The 14,383-nt window shown below is 41.9% G+C and overlaps 2 protein-coding genes across 3 annotated transcripts; one reads left to right on the forward strand and one right to left on the reverse strand.

Moving 5' to 3' along the window:
• Positions 1-240: 240 nt before the first annotated feature.
• On the reverse strand, positions 241-6,590 carry ALG2 (ALG2 alpha-1,3/1,6-mannosyltransferase; the record flags this gene model as incomplete). Of its 2 annotated transcripts, XM_080670936.1 has the most annotated exons (3): positions 241-2,305; positions 3,298-3,988; positions 6,246-6,590. In XM_080670936.1, the coding sequence occupies 3 exons, from the start codon at positions 6,588-6,590 to the stop codon at positions 2,205-2,207; spliced, it is 1,137 nt and encodes a 378-aa protein (XP_080527062.1). In that variant the 3' UTR covers positions 241-2,204. The 2 variants fall into 2 exon arrangements, with proteins under 2 accessions (XP_080527062.1, XP_080527061.1); XM_080670935.1 differs by having other exon boundaries at positions 241-3,988.
• On the forward strand, positions 6,284-13,890 carry SEC61B (SEC61 translocon subunit beta). Its single transcript, XM_080670937.1, has 4 exons — positions 6,284-7,044; positions 7,245-7,342; positions 11,389-11,490; positions 13,612-13,890. The coding sequence occupies exons 1-4, from the start codon at positions 7,042-7,044 to the stop codon at positions 13,697-13,699; spliced, it is 291 nt and encodes a 96-aa protein (XP_080527063.1). The 5' UTR covers positions 6,284-7,041; the 3' UTR covers positions 13,700-13,890.
• The last annotated feature ends 493 nt before the right edge of the window (positions 13,891-14,383 follow it).

The following is a 14,383-nucleotide window of genomic DNA, read 5'->3' on the forward strand; positions in this document are numbered from 1 at the left end:
TAGGGCAATAGTTAGTAACACAAATGTCCAAAGCTATGTTGTAAAAATGTACTGACCAATAGGATTACTTTATACTTTTTTTCATGTTCATTTTTTTTTCTTCTAAGAAAACAAACAACTAGAAATAAAAAAATACAAGCAAACAAAAGAAAAATTTAATCCATACTGATGATCACACTCATCTTTTAAGACTTAAAAAGACTTCTTCAAATTTATTTTTATTTTATTTTTATTGATTTCAGAGAGGAAGGGAAAGGGAGAGATAGAAACATCAATGATGAGAGAGAATCATTGATTGGCTACCTCCTGTACATCGCCTACTGGGGATCAAGCCTGCAACCCAGGCATGTGCCCTTGACAGGAATCGAACCTGGGACCCTTCAGTCCACAGGCTGACACTCTATCCACAGAGCCAAACCAGCCAGGTCAAGACTTAAAAGACTTATGTAAACTTTTATAATCAATGTTACCACCTGGGTATACATTCTTATAAACTTTTATAATTATATAGCCATATATACTTTGACATTTGTTCATTTAAAAAATCTTTTATTTCCTATAAAAATGGGACATCACATGTGCTTTTTAAAAAAACCTCAACTGTATGAGGTATAATTTACATATAATGTGCACTCATTTTAAGCATCATTTCACGAGTTCTGACAAATTTTACAGCATTATAACCACCACCATGATAAAGATGAAACATTGCCATCATCCAAAAATAAAATTCCTTTGTGTTCTTTCCTAGTCAATCTCAGGCAAACAATGATCTGCTTTCTGTTGCTATAGATTAGGTATTTTTTCTCTAAAGTTTCATATTAATGGGATCATACAATATGAACTCCTTTGTGTCTGGTTTCTGTCACTCAGTATTTTTGAGATTCACCCATGTCACCGTGCTTGTCAGTAGTTCATTTCTTTTTATTGCAGTGTTCCAGTGTATGAATATACCACTGTGTTTATCTATTCCAGCACTATTTCTTGAAAAGACTCTCTTTTCCCTATTGAATTATCTCAGTACCTTTGGCAATAATCAATTGACTACAGATGTGCAGATCTATTTAGGGACTCTTCCGTTGGCTGGGTCTCTTTGTTTATCTTTACTTCAGTCCCACTGTCTTGACAGTTGGGTAAACTCCTGATACTGAGTTAAGCATTGAGAGGGAAATACACCTTATTGAGGTTGTTTATATCATCACTGTGACTTTCCCTCACTGGGGTTGCAACAGACTGGGGCAATTCATCCAGGCCTGTGGAAGGCTGCCTTCATCTCTCACAAGTTTATGATACTCTAAGTTTACAAATCAGCTTCACATCCTTTGTCTCCATCATTCATATACTGATTCAGTACCCCCACTGCACTCTTTGTCCTTTCTTCACAAACACCCTGTGGGGTGGGCTACTTAGACCCGATTATACCCATTTAACAGATAAGGAAATTTATACTTTAGGATTATCACCATCAGGATACCTTCTCAAAAATTGGAATTCTAGTCAAGTAAAACAAAACCAAAGGCCAATCTGAGTTCATCATTATAGCAGTCTGTTCTAAGTCTGTCTGATGACTTCTTGGGAGAGTGGCAGGCCACAGAGGTCACACCTGTGCCCCTATAAAATCTCAACAGATACACACACACACACACACACCTTTTCTAGACTATATTTGTCTTAAATGACATCTGGCCTAGGATAGCGCTTCCTGCAAGATATTTTAGCATTTGCTTGTGGTCATATTTCTGGGTAACAAGGCCAGGTCACCCTTACTGTGAGCCCCACCCAATCCCTAGTCCTCTTGTTAAGGATAGAGAGCTAGAGCATGACTGTATTTTCTGGCTTGGATTCTTTCAAATACGCAAAATCTTTTGAGTTAAGCTTGAATTTCTGCTTCATGCAAGTCAATGACTCTACTAGGACTTTGAAAGGCCCAATGTCTGCTACAGGGAGGGCAGGCAATATGGCCTCATGCAGTGATTCTTAAGGGGCTGGCATAGAGCAGTGGGTGTGGGACACTAGATCTGTTAGGACCAGAGGATTAATTTGAAGACAGAAGGGCATCTTGTCCCCTCACTTTGATATGACTCAGAATACTGTTTTAATTTCATAACGTATTAAAGGACATTTATGGTATTAAAGGGGTGCAGTGAGAGATTCTGGTACGTGCAGTCCTGGATGGATCAGGTACCCATGGGTTGAATCCTGGCTCACTCACTTTTCAGTTGTGTGCTCTTGGGCAAGATCACTTCCACTCTGCGAGGTGGGTGGAGGGTCAAGGTAAGCTCCATAGCAGTGGCACGAGGCAAGCCTTGAAGGGTAAAAAGCATTTGTGCCTTACACTTAGGAGCATCTTACTTAATACGACACAAATATTAACAGAGCTGATGAATCAGTTGGCATTAAGCAATAAACCCTAAGCACTACATGCGTGACAACAATCCTTTTTCAACATCCAGTTTACTCTTAGTTTCTGACTTCAGGCTTGGCTGTCATATCTACGTATGGATCACGGGAGCCAAAATTTAATATTGTACTGTCTTTTCCTATGATAAACATCTTTTATTGACTTGTCTCAGCGTGCAAGAATATGTTTTGTACAAAACATACGGAGCATCCTTGCTATGGAACCCGGCAAAGTTATGACTAACCAACATTTCCCAAGAGGACAAGGAACGGGTGACCTGATTCTGGGAACTAGAGTGACCCTGTTCTCAATATGTTATGAAGCCAAATTCTTCAACTTTGATGATGATACACAAACTATCAAAAACAATTAAGGCACAATATGACTCAAAATTTATACTTAGAGCAGCAATAATCTAGAGAAAATATAATTAACACATGGAATTGTATCACATTTTAATTAACACTGATAAGCCAGAATTATTATAGCATAAAAGATATTGTTTTATGAAACAGCCAGGAAGGTGTGGTGTATAGGAAGGTGGCTCAGATTCAAAAACCAAATGTGTTAAAAAAACAACAGCTCTTCGGCATTAGATTCTAGGTTTCTTTTATGGTTCCAAAACTGGATCTACATTCTATCATATATTAATGAATGTAGCAAAAAGACCTTTAATATGTCTGATTATACCAGCAGTTTGGTGACATATTGGTAGAGCTGTTCTGTAAATGCTTCAGAGGAAAACTTTTCCTTCACCCTGGCTCTGCCGGCCAGTCCCATTGTGACTTTTAAGGAAGGTTCATGGATGAACTTTTCTATTGCTTCTGAGAAGTTCACGGGGTCAGGCTCACACAGAAACCCTGTGACACTGTGGACAATGGACTCCAAGGGCCCACCTGAATTAACAGCAACGACTGGGCACTGCATGTACATGGCCTCCACAGGGACAATGCCAAAGTGTTCATTGCTTGGTGTATAAATCACACATGTACAGCCGTGGAGGAGTGAGATTTTCTGTTTGTCCGAGAAAGACCGCAGGAAGGTCACAGACTGGTCAAGGTCAAACTGCTGGGCCATTTTCTTCAGTTCCTGATAGTGTTCCACATTCTCCAGGACTCTCTCGTCATAACCACCAGCCATAATCAGATGAACCTTGTCCCAATCTTGGGATGTCAATCTTCCACGCAGCTTTACTAGGGCTTCCAGCGCCAAAGTCAGGTTTTTCTTCCTTTCATATCTATTGATGGAGAGGAACAGGAATTTTTTTCCCCTGGGGACTAGATCATCAAGCTTTTCAGGAACAGCTGAGTCAAAGCTGGTAACATTCAGAGATGGGTAGAGGACAGCGGGGTCTATGTGAGACAGGGACTTAAACGTTTTCTTAAATATGGCAGCTGTGAACTGACTGTTGACCAAGATGCAGTCAGCCATACCTGTGGTGTATTCTTCTACCCAGTCAATCGGGGCCCTGTATAGACGTTTAAGAAAAGAATCCCTCTTGGTAAGAAGCAGATCTGGGAAGTGACAATAAAACAAGATCTTCTTGCGCCGTCTGGCCAGCTTGAACACTGGGATACAGGCAGACACCTAGCCAAAGCAAAGATCAAAAACAGGTAAAGTAACTGGTCAAATAAACTTCAAGAAGATCAAAAGAACAGACACATGCTGCCTACTAGTCTGTGGGCTCCTCGTGGGCAATGTCTCATTCTGCTTTGTGTTCCTACAGTCTCTCACCCAGTCCAATGCCTGGTATATTAAAGGCTGGTAGACATTTTCTGGATGTGTGCTAAATATTTAAAGCTGCAAGCTGAGTGTTTCCTCTAGAATAAGCAATCCAATGAAAATGAAAATCTAATAACCACATGAAAAATTTTTAATGGGTTAAAAAAATTTTAATATATTTTATCTAAAATATCACCATTGAAAATGTAATCAATACTATAAAAGTTAATGGGATACTTTACACTTTTTTTCCACATTAAATATTTAAAATCATGTGTGTATTTTACACTGACAGCACATCTCAGTTCAGACTAGCCACATTTCAAGTGCTCAACAGCCACCTGTGGCTAGTGGCTACCATACTGGACAGAGCAGCTCTAGCATATTTCCTAGTCAATCTCAGGCATGAACTACAGGCTGGCATTACTAGACTTCCCTGTTGGATAATCTTACAAATCACTTAATCTCCAGCTCACTTAACACCTGAAGGTGAGCTTTCCAAAGCTACTTAGTTAGAAAGTAGCAGATGAATGGCACTTGAATCCGGGTCTCTTACTTCCAAGCTCAGTTTTTTCTCTATCTGCTGCAGTCTCGGCTGCCTCATGCTTATTAACTAGTTAGACATGCAGGGTGTTTGGAAAATGTCCACATTTCTCAAAAAGAAGTTATCTTCCACACAAGTAAGGATGATCAAAAGTAACTCAAGAGTTATAAAGAAGCACAAACACAAACGTGATGCTGTTTCCCCTATCCCTGTGACAAAGATTAAAATGGTTGATAACATCCAACATGCACCAGACATGAAGCAAAATGCTCTGTCATTCATGTGGGAGAGTAAAGTGACACAATCTCTTTGGAAGGCAAATTTCACAATAGCTATTGACATTTAAAATGAACAACTCTTAGACCTACTCATTTTATTTCTGGGACGTTACTCAAAGGACATACTTGCAGAAGTACAAAAAGAAGGTACAACAGTGTTCATTACAAAACTGATCTATTCACACAAAAAACCCACAATGTTAGTGTCCTTTAACAGAAGAATACATAAATTACCTGTACATTTTTTAAAAAGAGATTTTCCAGCCACTATGAAGAATTAAGTGCATCTCTGGTAATATTGATATAGAAGAATGTTCCAAATGGATTTTTTTTTGGCGAAAAAAAGCAAGTTGTCTAATAGTAGGTATGTCATAATCCTAATTATTACAAACTAGAGGCCTGCTGCACAAAATTCATGCAAGAGTAGGCCTTCCTTCCCCGGCTGCTGGCACCAGCTTCCCTAGCAGACCCTGCTTCTCCTGGAAGGTCGTTCGGCCTAATTAGCATATTACGCTTTTATTATTATAGATAAGATTTATCTATGAATAGACACACATATGGTGGTGTAGCCATAGACAATTTCTGTCAAGACATAGGAGAAACTGTTGAACAGTGGCTATTTTTAGGGAGAGGACCTGGAATGGAACTTTATATTATACTCTTTTATACTACTTGATGTTTTAGTCATAAATTGTTACTTTTTAAAATAAATATTTTTTTTGGGGGGGGGGCGGGTGGGAGGAAGACAAGGAGTTTAGAATAGACTCCAGATCCATGTGGGCATTCTTTACCAAGTGAAAGAATTTGTACTTTTTTACAAAGACAAATGGAGAGCCACGTTAAAGTTCTAATGGGGACGTGACATATTTGGCTTGGTGTTTTAACATGACCTGGCTGCAAAGGCTACACACAGTGTGATGCGCATAGCCTAGAAAGTGTCAACAAAAGTAATGCAAAGAGGGAAGACATACGAGTTACTCAAAAGTAAAAAGTGACTGAAGGCTGCCTTCTAGTGCTTGTGTTTCTTAGAGCGAGCCCCAAGGCCAATCTGCTTCAGAATCACCGATGTGCCAGTGAAAAATGCAGATTTCGGGGCCCCATCTCGGGGCTCCTGGATGAAACTTCTCAGGGCGGGGACCAGTAATGTGTAACTTAAGTGTGTCCACACTAAAGTTCGAGAACTACAGCCACTCCCAGCTCTGATCTCTCTAGATCAGTTCCAGTGTTTGCGAACCGCAGACCCAGAGAGGTCCAGAGGAGTGCAAAGGGGCGTGGCGAGGGCCCGGCGTGGTCACCTCACCTGGTCGCACACGACCACGTCGAACACCTCGTCGCCAAGGAACAGCACGTAGAGCGCCAGGAAGATCATGCGCACGTAGGCACAGACCGCGGCGCCACGGCCGCCCCAGCCCAGGCTGCGCGGCAGCCAGTCCCCCGCGCAGCGGACCGGCAGTTCGCGGCTCTCGGCGAAGCAGTGGCCCGGGTCGTAGTGCGCGGTCCAGATCTTCACGCTACATCCGCGCGCCTGCAGTGCCAGCGCCGCGTCCAGCACCAGCCGCTCGGCACCGCCCACGCCCAGGTCTGGGTGCAGAAACAGCACGGACGGGTTGGGAGCCAACTCATCCCGAGCCCGCTTCTCTGCCATGGCCCGGGTGTCCCGCACCCTGAAGCACCGGTGCGCCTGATCCTTCCTAGGGCACCCGGGGGCGTCTACGGGGTTGACCACGCCCCCCAGCGTATACGCAGGTTAGGCCACATCAGCGCAAGTCTGTGGGTGCCTAGTAACCGCCCGAGAAAATTTCTCTTCTGGCCATGGCTATATCCGCGCATTGGTACGAATTGGACTCTATGAAGGATGCTGTGATCTAAAGGAAGAAGACGGAAGATCTGTATATCCCACGCAGCAGCGGACCAAGTCGCTGGTACCAAAATTTCTACAGGCAGATAGAAGGACAACCCTGGCGTCCTTGGAGTCCGAGGCCCTGCCAGCAGGTCTGGGGGCGGGACTGAACCAGTTTCTCCAGCCGCTGGTTCTGTGAGGGCTCTGCTGCTTCCCAGCCGTCTGCTTCGGTCCCCTGCCACCTCCAGTTTCCAGAATGGTATGGTGACCCCAGCCGTCCCTCCTTAGTCTCCACCTCTCCCAGGCGCCCCAACTTGTACTTTGCGCCTTGCCCTCCTTCCGCGGCTCCCCTGCTTTCTCCACCCTCCAGTGCGGGTGCCGGTCGTGGCTGTCGGGGCCTGGGGTCTGGGGGCCTGCGGGCGGCGCTTACCCGTTCTGTCTCCTTGTCTCCCTCCGCAGCCTGGCCCGACCCCCAGTGGCACCAACGTGGGCTCCTCAGGACGCTCCCCCAGTAAAGCAGTGGCCGCCCGGGCGGCGGGTAGCACGGTCCGGCAGAGGTAAGGATCCCGGTGACCCCATTGGTTGTGGGCCGGGAGAAGTGGGACCCAAGAATCCGCTGGTCCTGAGAAGGTCACCCAGAATGTTAAGATTCACGAAGACAAAGTGAGCCTCAGGTGACGTGGCCGTGGGAGTAATGGCCTTTAGGTCTTTTGTGTCTAGAGAGGGAGGTAACATTTTATTCTCATTGCACAGTTAAATAGGGACAGAGACTACTCTGAAAAACTGGTATCATTGAACTGGCGTCTGTGGACCTGAGCTTTACACTCACATTTCTATCAATTTAACAAGATTTGTCCAACTCATTGTCCCCGATCATCCCAGCCCCTAACCCCCAGGTGCACTGCTTAACTTACTGGTACATATGGCACTGCTCTATACGCCTTCACCCAGAGCCAGAACTTCAGCGTCATCTTGGATTTTTTCCTATGCTCTGTCTCTATCCAGTCATTTGTCAGACTTTAAATTATACACAAAAATCGGCTGCTCTTCACTTCTTTGCGTCTCTCTTTCTTTTTTTTTCTTTTTTTTAAATATATTTTTATTGATTTCAGAGAGGAAGGGAAAGGGAGAGAGAGAGAGATAGAAACATCAGTGATGAGAGAGAATCATTGATCGGCTGCCTCCCGCACGACCCTGCACTGGGGATCGAGCCCACAGCCCAGGCATGTGCCCTTGACCGGAATCGAACCTGGGACCCTTGAGTCCGCAGGCCGACGCTCTATCCACTGAGCCAAACCGGCCAGGGCTGCGTCTCTCTTTCTACTGCCCCGATTTAGCCGTCAACTTCTCATCTAGACTTTTGCATTTTATTTTACTTTTTTTTTTTTTTATTGATTTCAGAGAGGAAGGAAGAGGGAGAGAAAGACAGAAACATCAATGATGAGAGAGAATAATCAATCTGTGTGCGAGCCCGAAACCTGGGCATGTGCCCTTGACCAGAATCGAACCTGGGACCCTTCAGTCCACAGGCCGATGCTCTATCCACTGAGCCAAACCAGCTAGGGCATAGACTTTTGCATTTTCTACTCTTCTACTCTCCAGGCCATTCCACTCCAGTCCCTCCTGTGCTCTGGTTCTGTCACTCTTCAGCTTAGTTTCTCTGTTAAGTTTCTTTTTGCTGAACTTTAAAAAAAGGGTGAGAGGGGCAGATAGCAAGGTTCTTGGTGACTTTTTTTCCCGGCCTATCAGCTTCCCTTCTCTCTCGCTCCTGGGATCCAGCAGTAGTGAACTTATTACTATTTTCTGAACCTCCCTTCCTCTCCCCACACACAACTTCTATTTATTCTCCTAAGACTAAGTTCAGAGGTTTTTGGAGGTCTTCCCTGACTCCAAAAGTAGCAGTAGCTATTACTCCTCCCTTTGCTCCTAAAGCATTTCATTCATATAGTGGTAATAACATTTGTTTCGGTATTAAACTTTGAAAGAAACTGCCCAAGTCAGTCTATTCTGTGTGAGGCATTGCACAATAAATGATGAATGAAGGAAGGAATCAAACAACCCTGTTGTCTTCAGATACTTGAAGGAACTAGTGGGGTTTTATTTAGAGAGGGTAAAACCTTGAAGGGATACAAGAAAATGATTCATAAGGATGTGAAGAGTGATGAGATTTTTCTTGTTGGCTACCATAGGTAAATGTAAAACTAATAATGTGAACTTAGCAGAGGCAGATTTCAGCTCATTGAAAGTTCTGATATAACTAATGTTTCTCTTGAAATTATCGTGTTTTCTTTGGATTACAAAATCCGTATTATTAACCTGTTAATCTGCACTATTAACCGGTTAATAATTAATCTGCATTTTTAATTGATTAATGGTTAATTTGCATTATTAACCAGTTAGTAGTTAATCCACATTATTAACCGGTTAATAATCCACATTTTTAACTGGTTAATAATTCACATAACCGTAATAATTCGGATTTTGTAATCAAAGAAAACACGATAATTTCAAGAGAAGCATCAAAAGTGCTTTATTCAAAGTAATGTCCATCGCTAGCTACACATTTCCCCCATCTTTCAAGTAATTTATGGATACCATCCCAATAGAACTTTTGTTTTGAGGCAGACCATTCAGAGACCCAATTTTCCACTTCTTCGTTCGTTTTGAAGTGCTGCTCAGAAAGCGCGGGTGCCATCGATCAGAACAAGTGGTCATCTGAAGGAGCAATACAACAAAAATAGCATACATATCAAATCGCATATATATCAACATATGTGTAACGCCACCTATTGAAAAAAAATCCGCATTATTAACTGGTACGCCTAGTAAAGAGATGATAGGGATAAGGTTTTCATTTCTGTTTTCTCCCTATGTGTGAGATCGTAAACAAGCTTTCCTGAATTTCAAAAAATTTAGAATCAGTAGCCCACAGATAACTGGAATTGGATTTTAAGGAAAGGTGTGCTGGGATTTGGTTAATGATAAGGGGCAGTAATGGGGTAGGGCTTCCCCTCTTCTCTTCCTTTCCTTACGTAGGATTTCTTACGAGTGGGCTGAAGAAGATCTCTTCTGACTTCTCATGCCTACCGCTTACTCTTGCACTGTAGCACTCCGGCATGGGCGAGAGAGAAGTGGGGTGGAGCAGTGCTGGGTTGAAGGGTGGTTGTTGGGTGGGCTTCCCCAGTGACTGAGGAGAGGAGGGAAAGGGTTTCCTTCCCTGTTCGTGGCAGTGCTTGTGTAAGTGCTGTCCAACTTCTGTATGCCGAGGGCTGCCTCTATCACACAGCTCATCTCACCAGCCTTGGTCTGCTTGTGAAGGACAAGTTCTAGTTGGGTGTTTTCTGCATTTTTTTCATATCCTACCTCTCTGTCCAAGATTTATGGCACATCAAAATAGTGAAAAAAGACTACAAAATGATTTTTTGGTAAAATATATGTTCCATTTTGGGACCTGGCTTACACTGAGTGGCCAGATTATTATTAATATATATATTAGAGGCCCGGTGCATGAATTCGTGCATGGGTGGGGTCCGGCCAGCCTGGCCAGGGGGAGGGGACATGGGCGGTTGGCCAGCCTGCCTGCTGGTCGAACTCCTGGTTGAGGAGACAATTTGCATATTAGCCTTTTATTATATAGGATATACACTGAGTGGCCAGATTATTATGTGTTTCAGAGATCATAATAATCTGGCCACTCTGTATAATTAAAGCTTAATATTTTTGTCTCTTTTGTAGCAAATACAGTAATTTTAAAACATTTTAAAGTAATTTAAGTCATATTACAGTTGACCCTTGAACAATGGATGTTAGGGACACTCTCCATTCCCCTGCAGTAAAAAATCCACGTATAATTTTGACTCCCCCAAAAACTTAACTACTAATAATAGCTTACTGTTGGCCAGAAATCTTATCCTTATTGATAACATAAACAGTTAACACATATTTTGTATGTTGTTATGTTATATACTGAATTCTTACAATAAAGCAAGCTAGAAAAAAGAAAATATTTAAAAAATTATAAAGAAGAGAAAATCCATTTATGGTATTGGCGGGGGCGGGGAGGGGGGGAACCTCATGTAAGTGGACCCACACAGTACAGTTCAAACCCATGTTTTTCAAAGGTTGATTGTATTTCAAATGTAGATTCCAGACATTTTAGAGCAGAGGTTTGTTACTTGGCTTCACAAAAATGCATGTGAAGAGAAACTGAAGTACATGTCCAAATGAGGTGCCATATGTTTGGGCAAGAGGATAGGCTCTGGAGTCAGAACTGGGTCCTCAACTCAGCTTGGCCACCTGCTGGCTGTGTGGTCTTAGGTAGGCACTTGGCTTAACTTTTTCTGAGCCTCATTTTCCTCTTATAAAACAGAAGTGGTAACTGCTTTCCAGAGTTAGTGTGTGCATTAGCATGTGGCAGGTACTCAGTTCCATGGTAGTTATCATGACCCGGGGGGTGAAAACAAGAATTAGGGGTGTACTCACAAAAGAAAATGTGGGTTTTTTTTCTTATTTTGGTTCTTTAACAATATAATGGTAGCATATGTTATAATGCCATTAAAAGGGTTCCCCCCAAAAAAGACTGTAACATTTTTTCTCTTAACAGGAAAAATGCCAGCTGTGGAACAAGGAGTGCAGGCCGCACGACCTCAGCAGGCACTGGTGGGATGTGGAGGTTCTACACGGAAGATTCACCTGGCCTCAAAGTGTAAGTCTTGGCAGCAGACCTTGTGTTTCTGTCAGGTATCACAGAGCTGATTGGCAGCACTGTCTCTCCGCCACCAGTGGTGCTGGCTTTGATGAAATCTACAGTACACACAGCTTCGGTTGGGCCAGGTGGACCGGGTTTGGTTTGTCCGTATATCAACCAATTAGTTTAGGGCCTGAATGATATCTCTTCATGGATTGAGTGAAAGCAAGGGAAAATCTTCAGGTAGCTATGCCAGATTAAACAATGGGAACACAGAGAACTGGAGAAAAAACTGCTTAATTAGATGAAATTGTTCTTTTTGGTTGTCCGACACTGAGAAAGAGGAGTAACCATTTGAATATGAGTTGGGTGGTTTTTCAAAGCTTTTCTAGAACCATAAGCTGATATTATTACAGCTAATAGATATTTCTGCATTAGGCTGTGTTAACGAAGGTTCTTTGGCCTTCTTGCCTTTTGTGGGTGGTGAGTAGACCTTGGGGTGAACATATCACTTTCCAAGTTGTTAAGGTCTGAGAGTGCTCATTAGGTGATAGGAAATGGGCATCTGGGGGACCCCTGTTCCCATGCCTTGCTCACCTCACTTGCCAGGGTTTCTGATACTGTGTGGCAGACCTAATCCCACAGGTTTCTGATCAGGTAGGCTCTAGGACATCACTGTTTACAGTTGCTTCCTGACTCAACCAGTGGATGAGGAATAGGAACACTCCAGGTTCAGAAGCTCAGGTTTAGAGAGGCAAAGTTATGAGCTAGCAAGAGCCGGAACCAGATAATCTGACTGTTCAATCCTGTGCTTCATATGTCTATCTGGTAGAAAAGAGACAAAATTAGATTTATTCGGATTAGTTTAACTTGACCAGTAGCTTGGCTTGGATCACAAATTTAAAGACTTGTATGGTAAGATGAGAATGTATTCAGGAAGTACTTCTAGGGGGTCATGGATATATGAGTTGGCTGTATTCAGACAACCTTTTGGTCTTCGTTAAAGGTAGTTTTCTGAGTATTTCAGAGAGAAATTTTGAAGCCCCTTGCTCTTTAGGGTATCCAGGGGACTCCTTTGAAACCCTTCTTAAGAAGGTGGTAAAAGCTGTGGGTGAGTCTGACTTGTGCTGGCTTTGGGCTTTCTGCTATTGGGCAGCCAGGCTTGCTTGTTGCTATTGCTTGAGTACTCCCAGGAATTGCTAGAAACTGTTCCTTGAAGTGTTGTAAAGCACAGTCTCATCCCACCAGAAAGATGGTAAAAGGACACAATTGGGAATTCGTATTCACAAATCCACATCTTGGAGCAGTCAAGTAACATCTTAGAGTTTGTTGTTGGCTCTTGTAGGATTTTAGAACTTTTTTTTAAAATAATAGTAGCATTTCCAGTGAGCTTATTATAAACTTGTATAATCCATGTGTATTAATTTATTTAATACCACAGTAACCGTATGAGAGAGGTACTGTGATTATCCATACTTTACAGAGAGGAAACTGAGGCTTAGAGAAGATAGGTAATGGGGCACAGTCACAACTCATAAAGGACAGAGTGGGTTTGCAAACTCTGGCACTTGGACTCTGAGAGCTCCACTCTCAGCTTTGTGCTCTTATGGCTGATGATATGCTAACATTGCTTTAAAATAGGGGCTTTGATTGAGTGCAGCATGATAACATTCTCTTCCCATGTGTTTTTAAATTTATTTACTCCTATAATTGTACAAATTTTGGAAGAACAAAATAGTGTAGCAAGGACATTGATATCTGTACATTGTTTGTCTTATTTCGAAATAATAGTTTTATAATTGGATCATTTGTACTTAAAAAGTTTGGAGAAGTTTTTATTTTTATTATGGAAAATATCAAATACATGAAATTAGAGAGACTAGTATCTCTAAGACATCCAATCATTTTACTTGTATAATTTTAGTATGCTTTAACAGAAGAGAAGGATTCCTCCTATCTAAATAATCACAATGCTGACTCCACATCTCTACCCCTCTCCCTTCCAATCTCTCTAGAAATCAATGGAAAAAATATCCTCACTCCTTAGGTGAGGATTAAAAAAAATTAAAAAGAAAAAGAAATATAGTGATGTATTATTACTAAAAGTAAGTAAGCATGCCTTTTCTTTTTTCTTTTCAGTGGCCCTGTTCCAGTATTGGTTATGAGTCTTCTGTTCATCGCTTCTGTATTTATGTTGCACATTTGGGGCAAGTACACTCGTTCATAGATTTGGCTACATCCATCTGTCATCTGAAGAAGGAGAAAAAAAAAATCAATATATCTTGGACCAAAAGCATAGTGATTTTCTGTTCATGAGAAAGAAATTTTCTGTAAGCTTACTGTTTTACAGGGAACTTAATGAGAATTGATTTTAAGGATCAATTTTTTTTCTATGGCTAATAAACTTTTTAATTCATTTATACCAAGTCTGATCCTTTAATCTCTGCCTTTCAATTACAAGTAAATATGTAGAAAACATGTCTTTTGGAGCTTGTTTTCTTTGTGGGATTGACAGGTTCTTACATGACCATGTAGTTCAAATCCAAGGTACTGTAATTGGCCTTGTCTTGTTTTCTTCTAGGTATTTCTGTCCTGGTGATTGTCATTTTGGGCGTTCCGTGGTTTTTAAGGAGTGTGCCTATGACTGCATCAGGCAGATCTGTATTCAAAGGCAGCTGGTACCCAAGGGAATAGTCACAGAAATCAGAAATGTTTGCTTATTCTTTTCTTTGTCTCTAAAACCATAGGTTTTAGAGACAAAGAATTAAGAACTCTCTCCCTGTTTTATATTCTGTGTGTATAGATCAGGAGTTTCCATCTATTTATCACTTGTTGCTAAACCTATTTTGAAGAATTCATTTGATAAGTTGGATTTTAAAAAATATATATATTTTATTGATTTTTTTACAGA

The sequence above is a fragment of the Plecotus auritus genome (assembly GCF_963455305.1).
Source record: "Plecotus auritus genome assembly, chromosome: 5".
NCBI lineage: Eukaryota > Metazoa > Chordata > Mammalia > Chiroptera > Vespertilionidae > Plecotus > Plecotus auritus.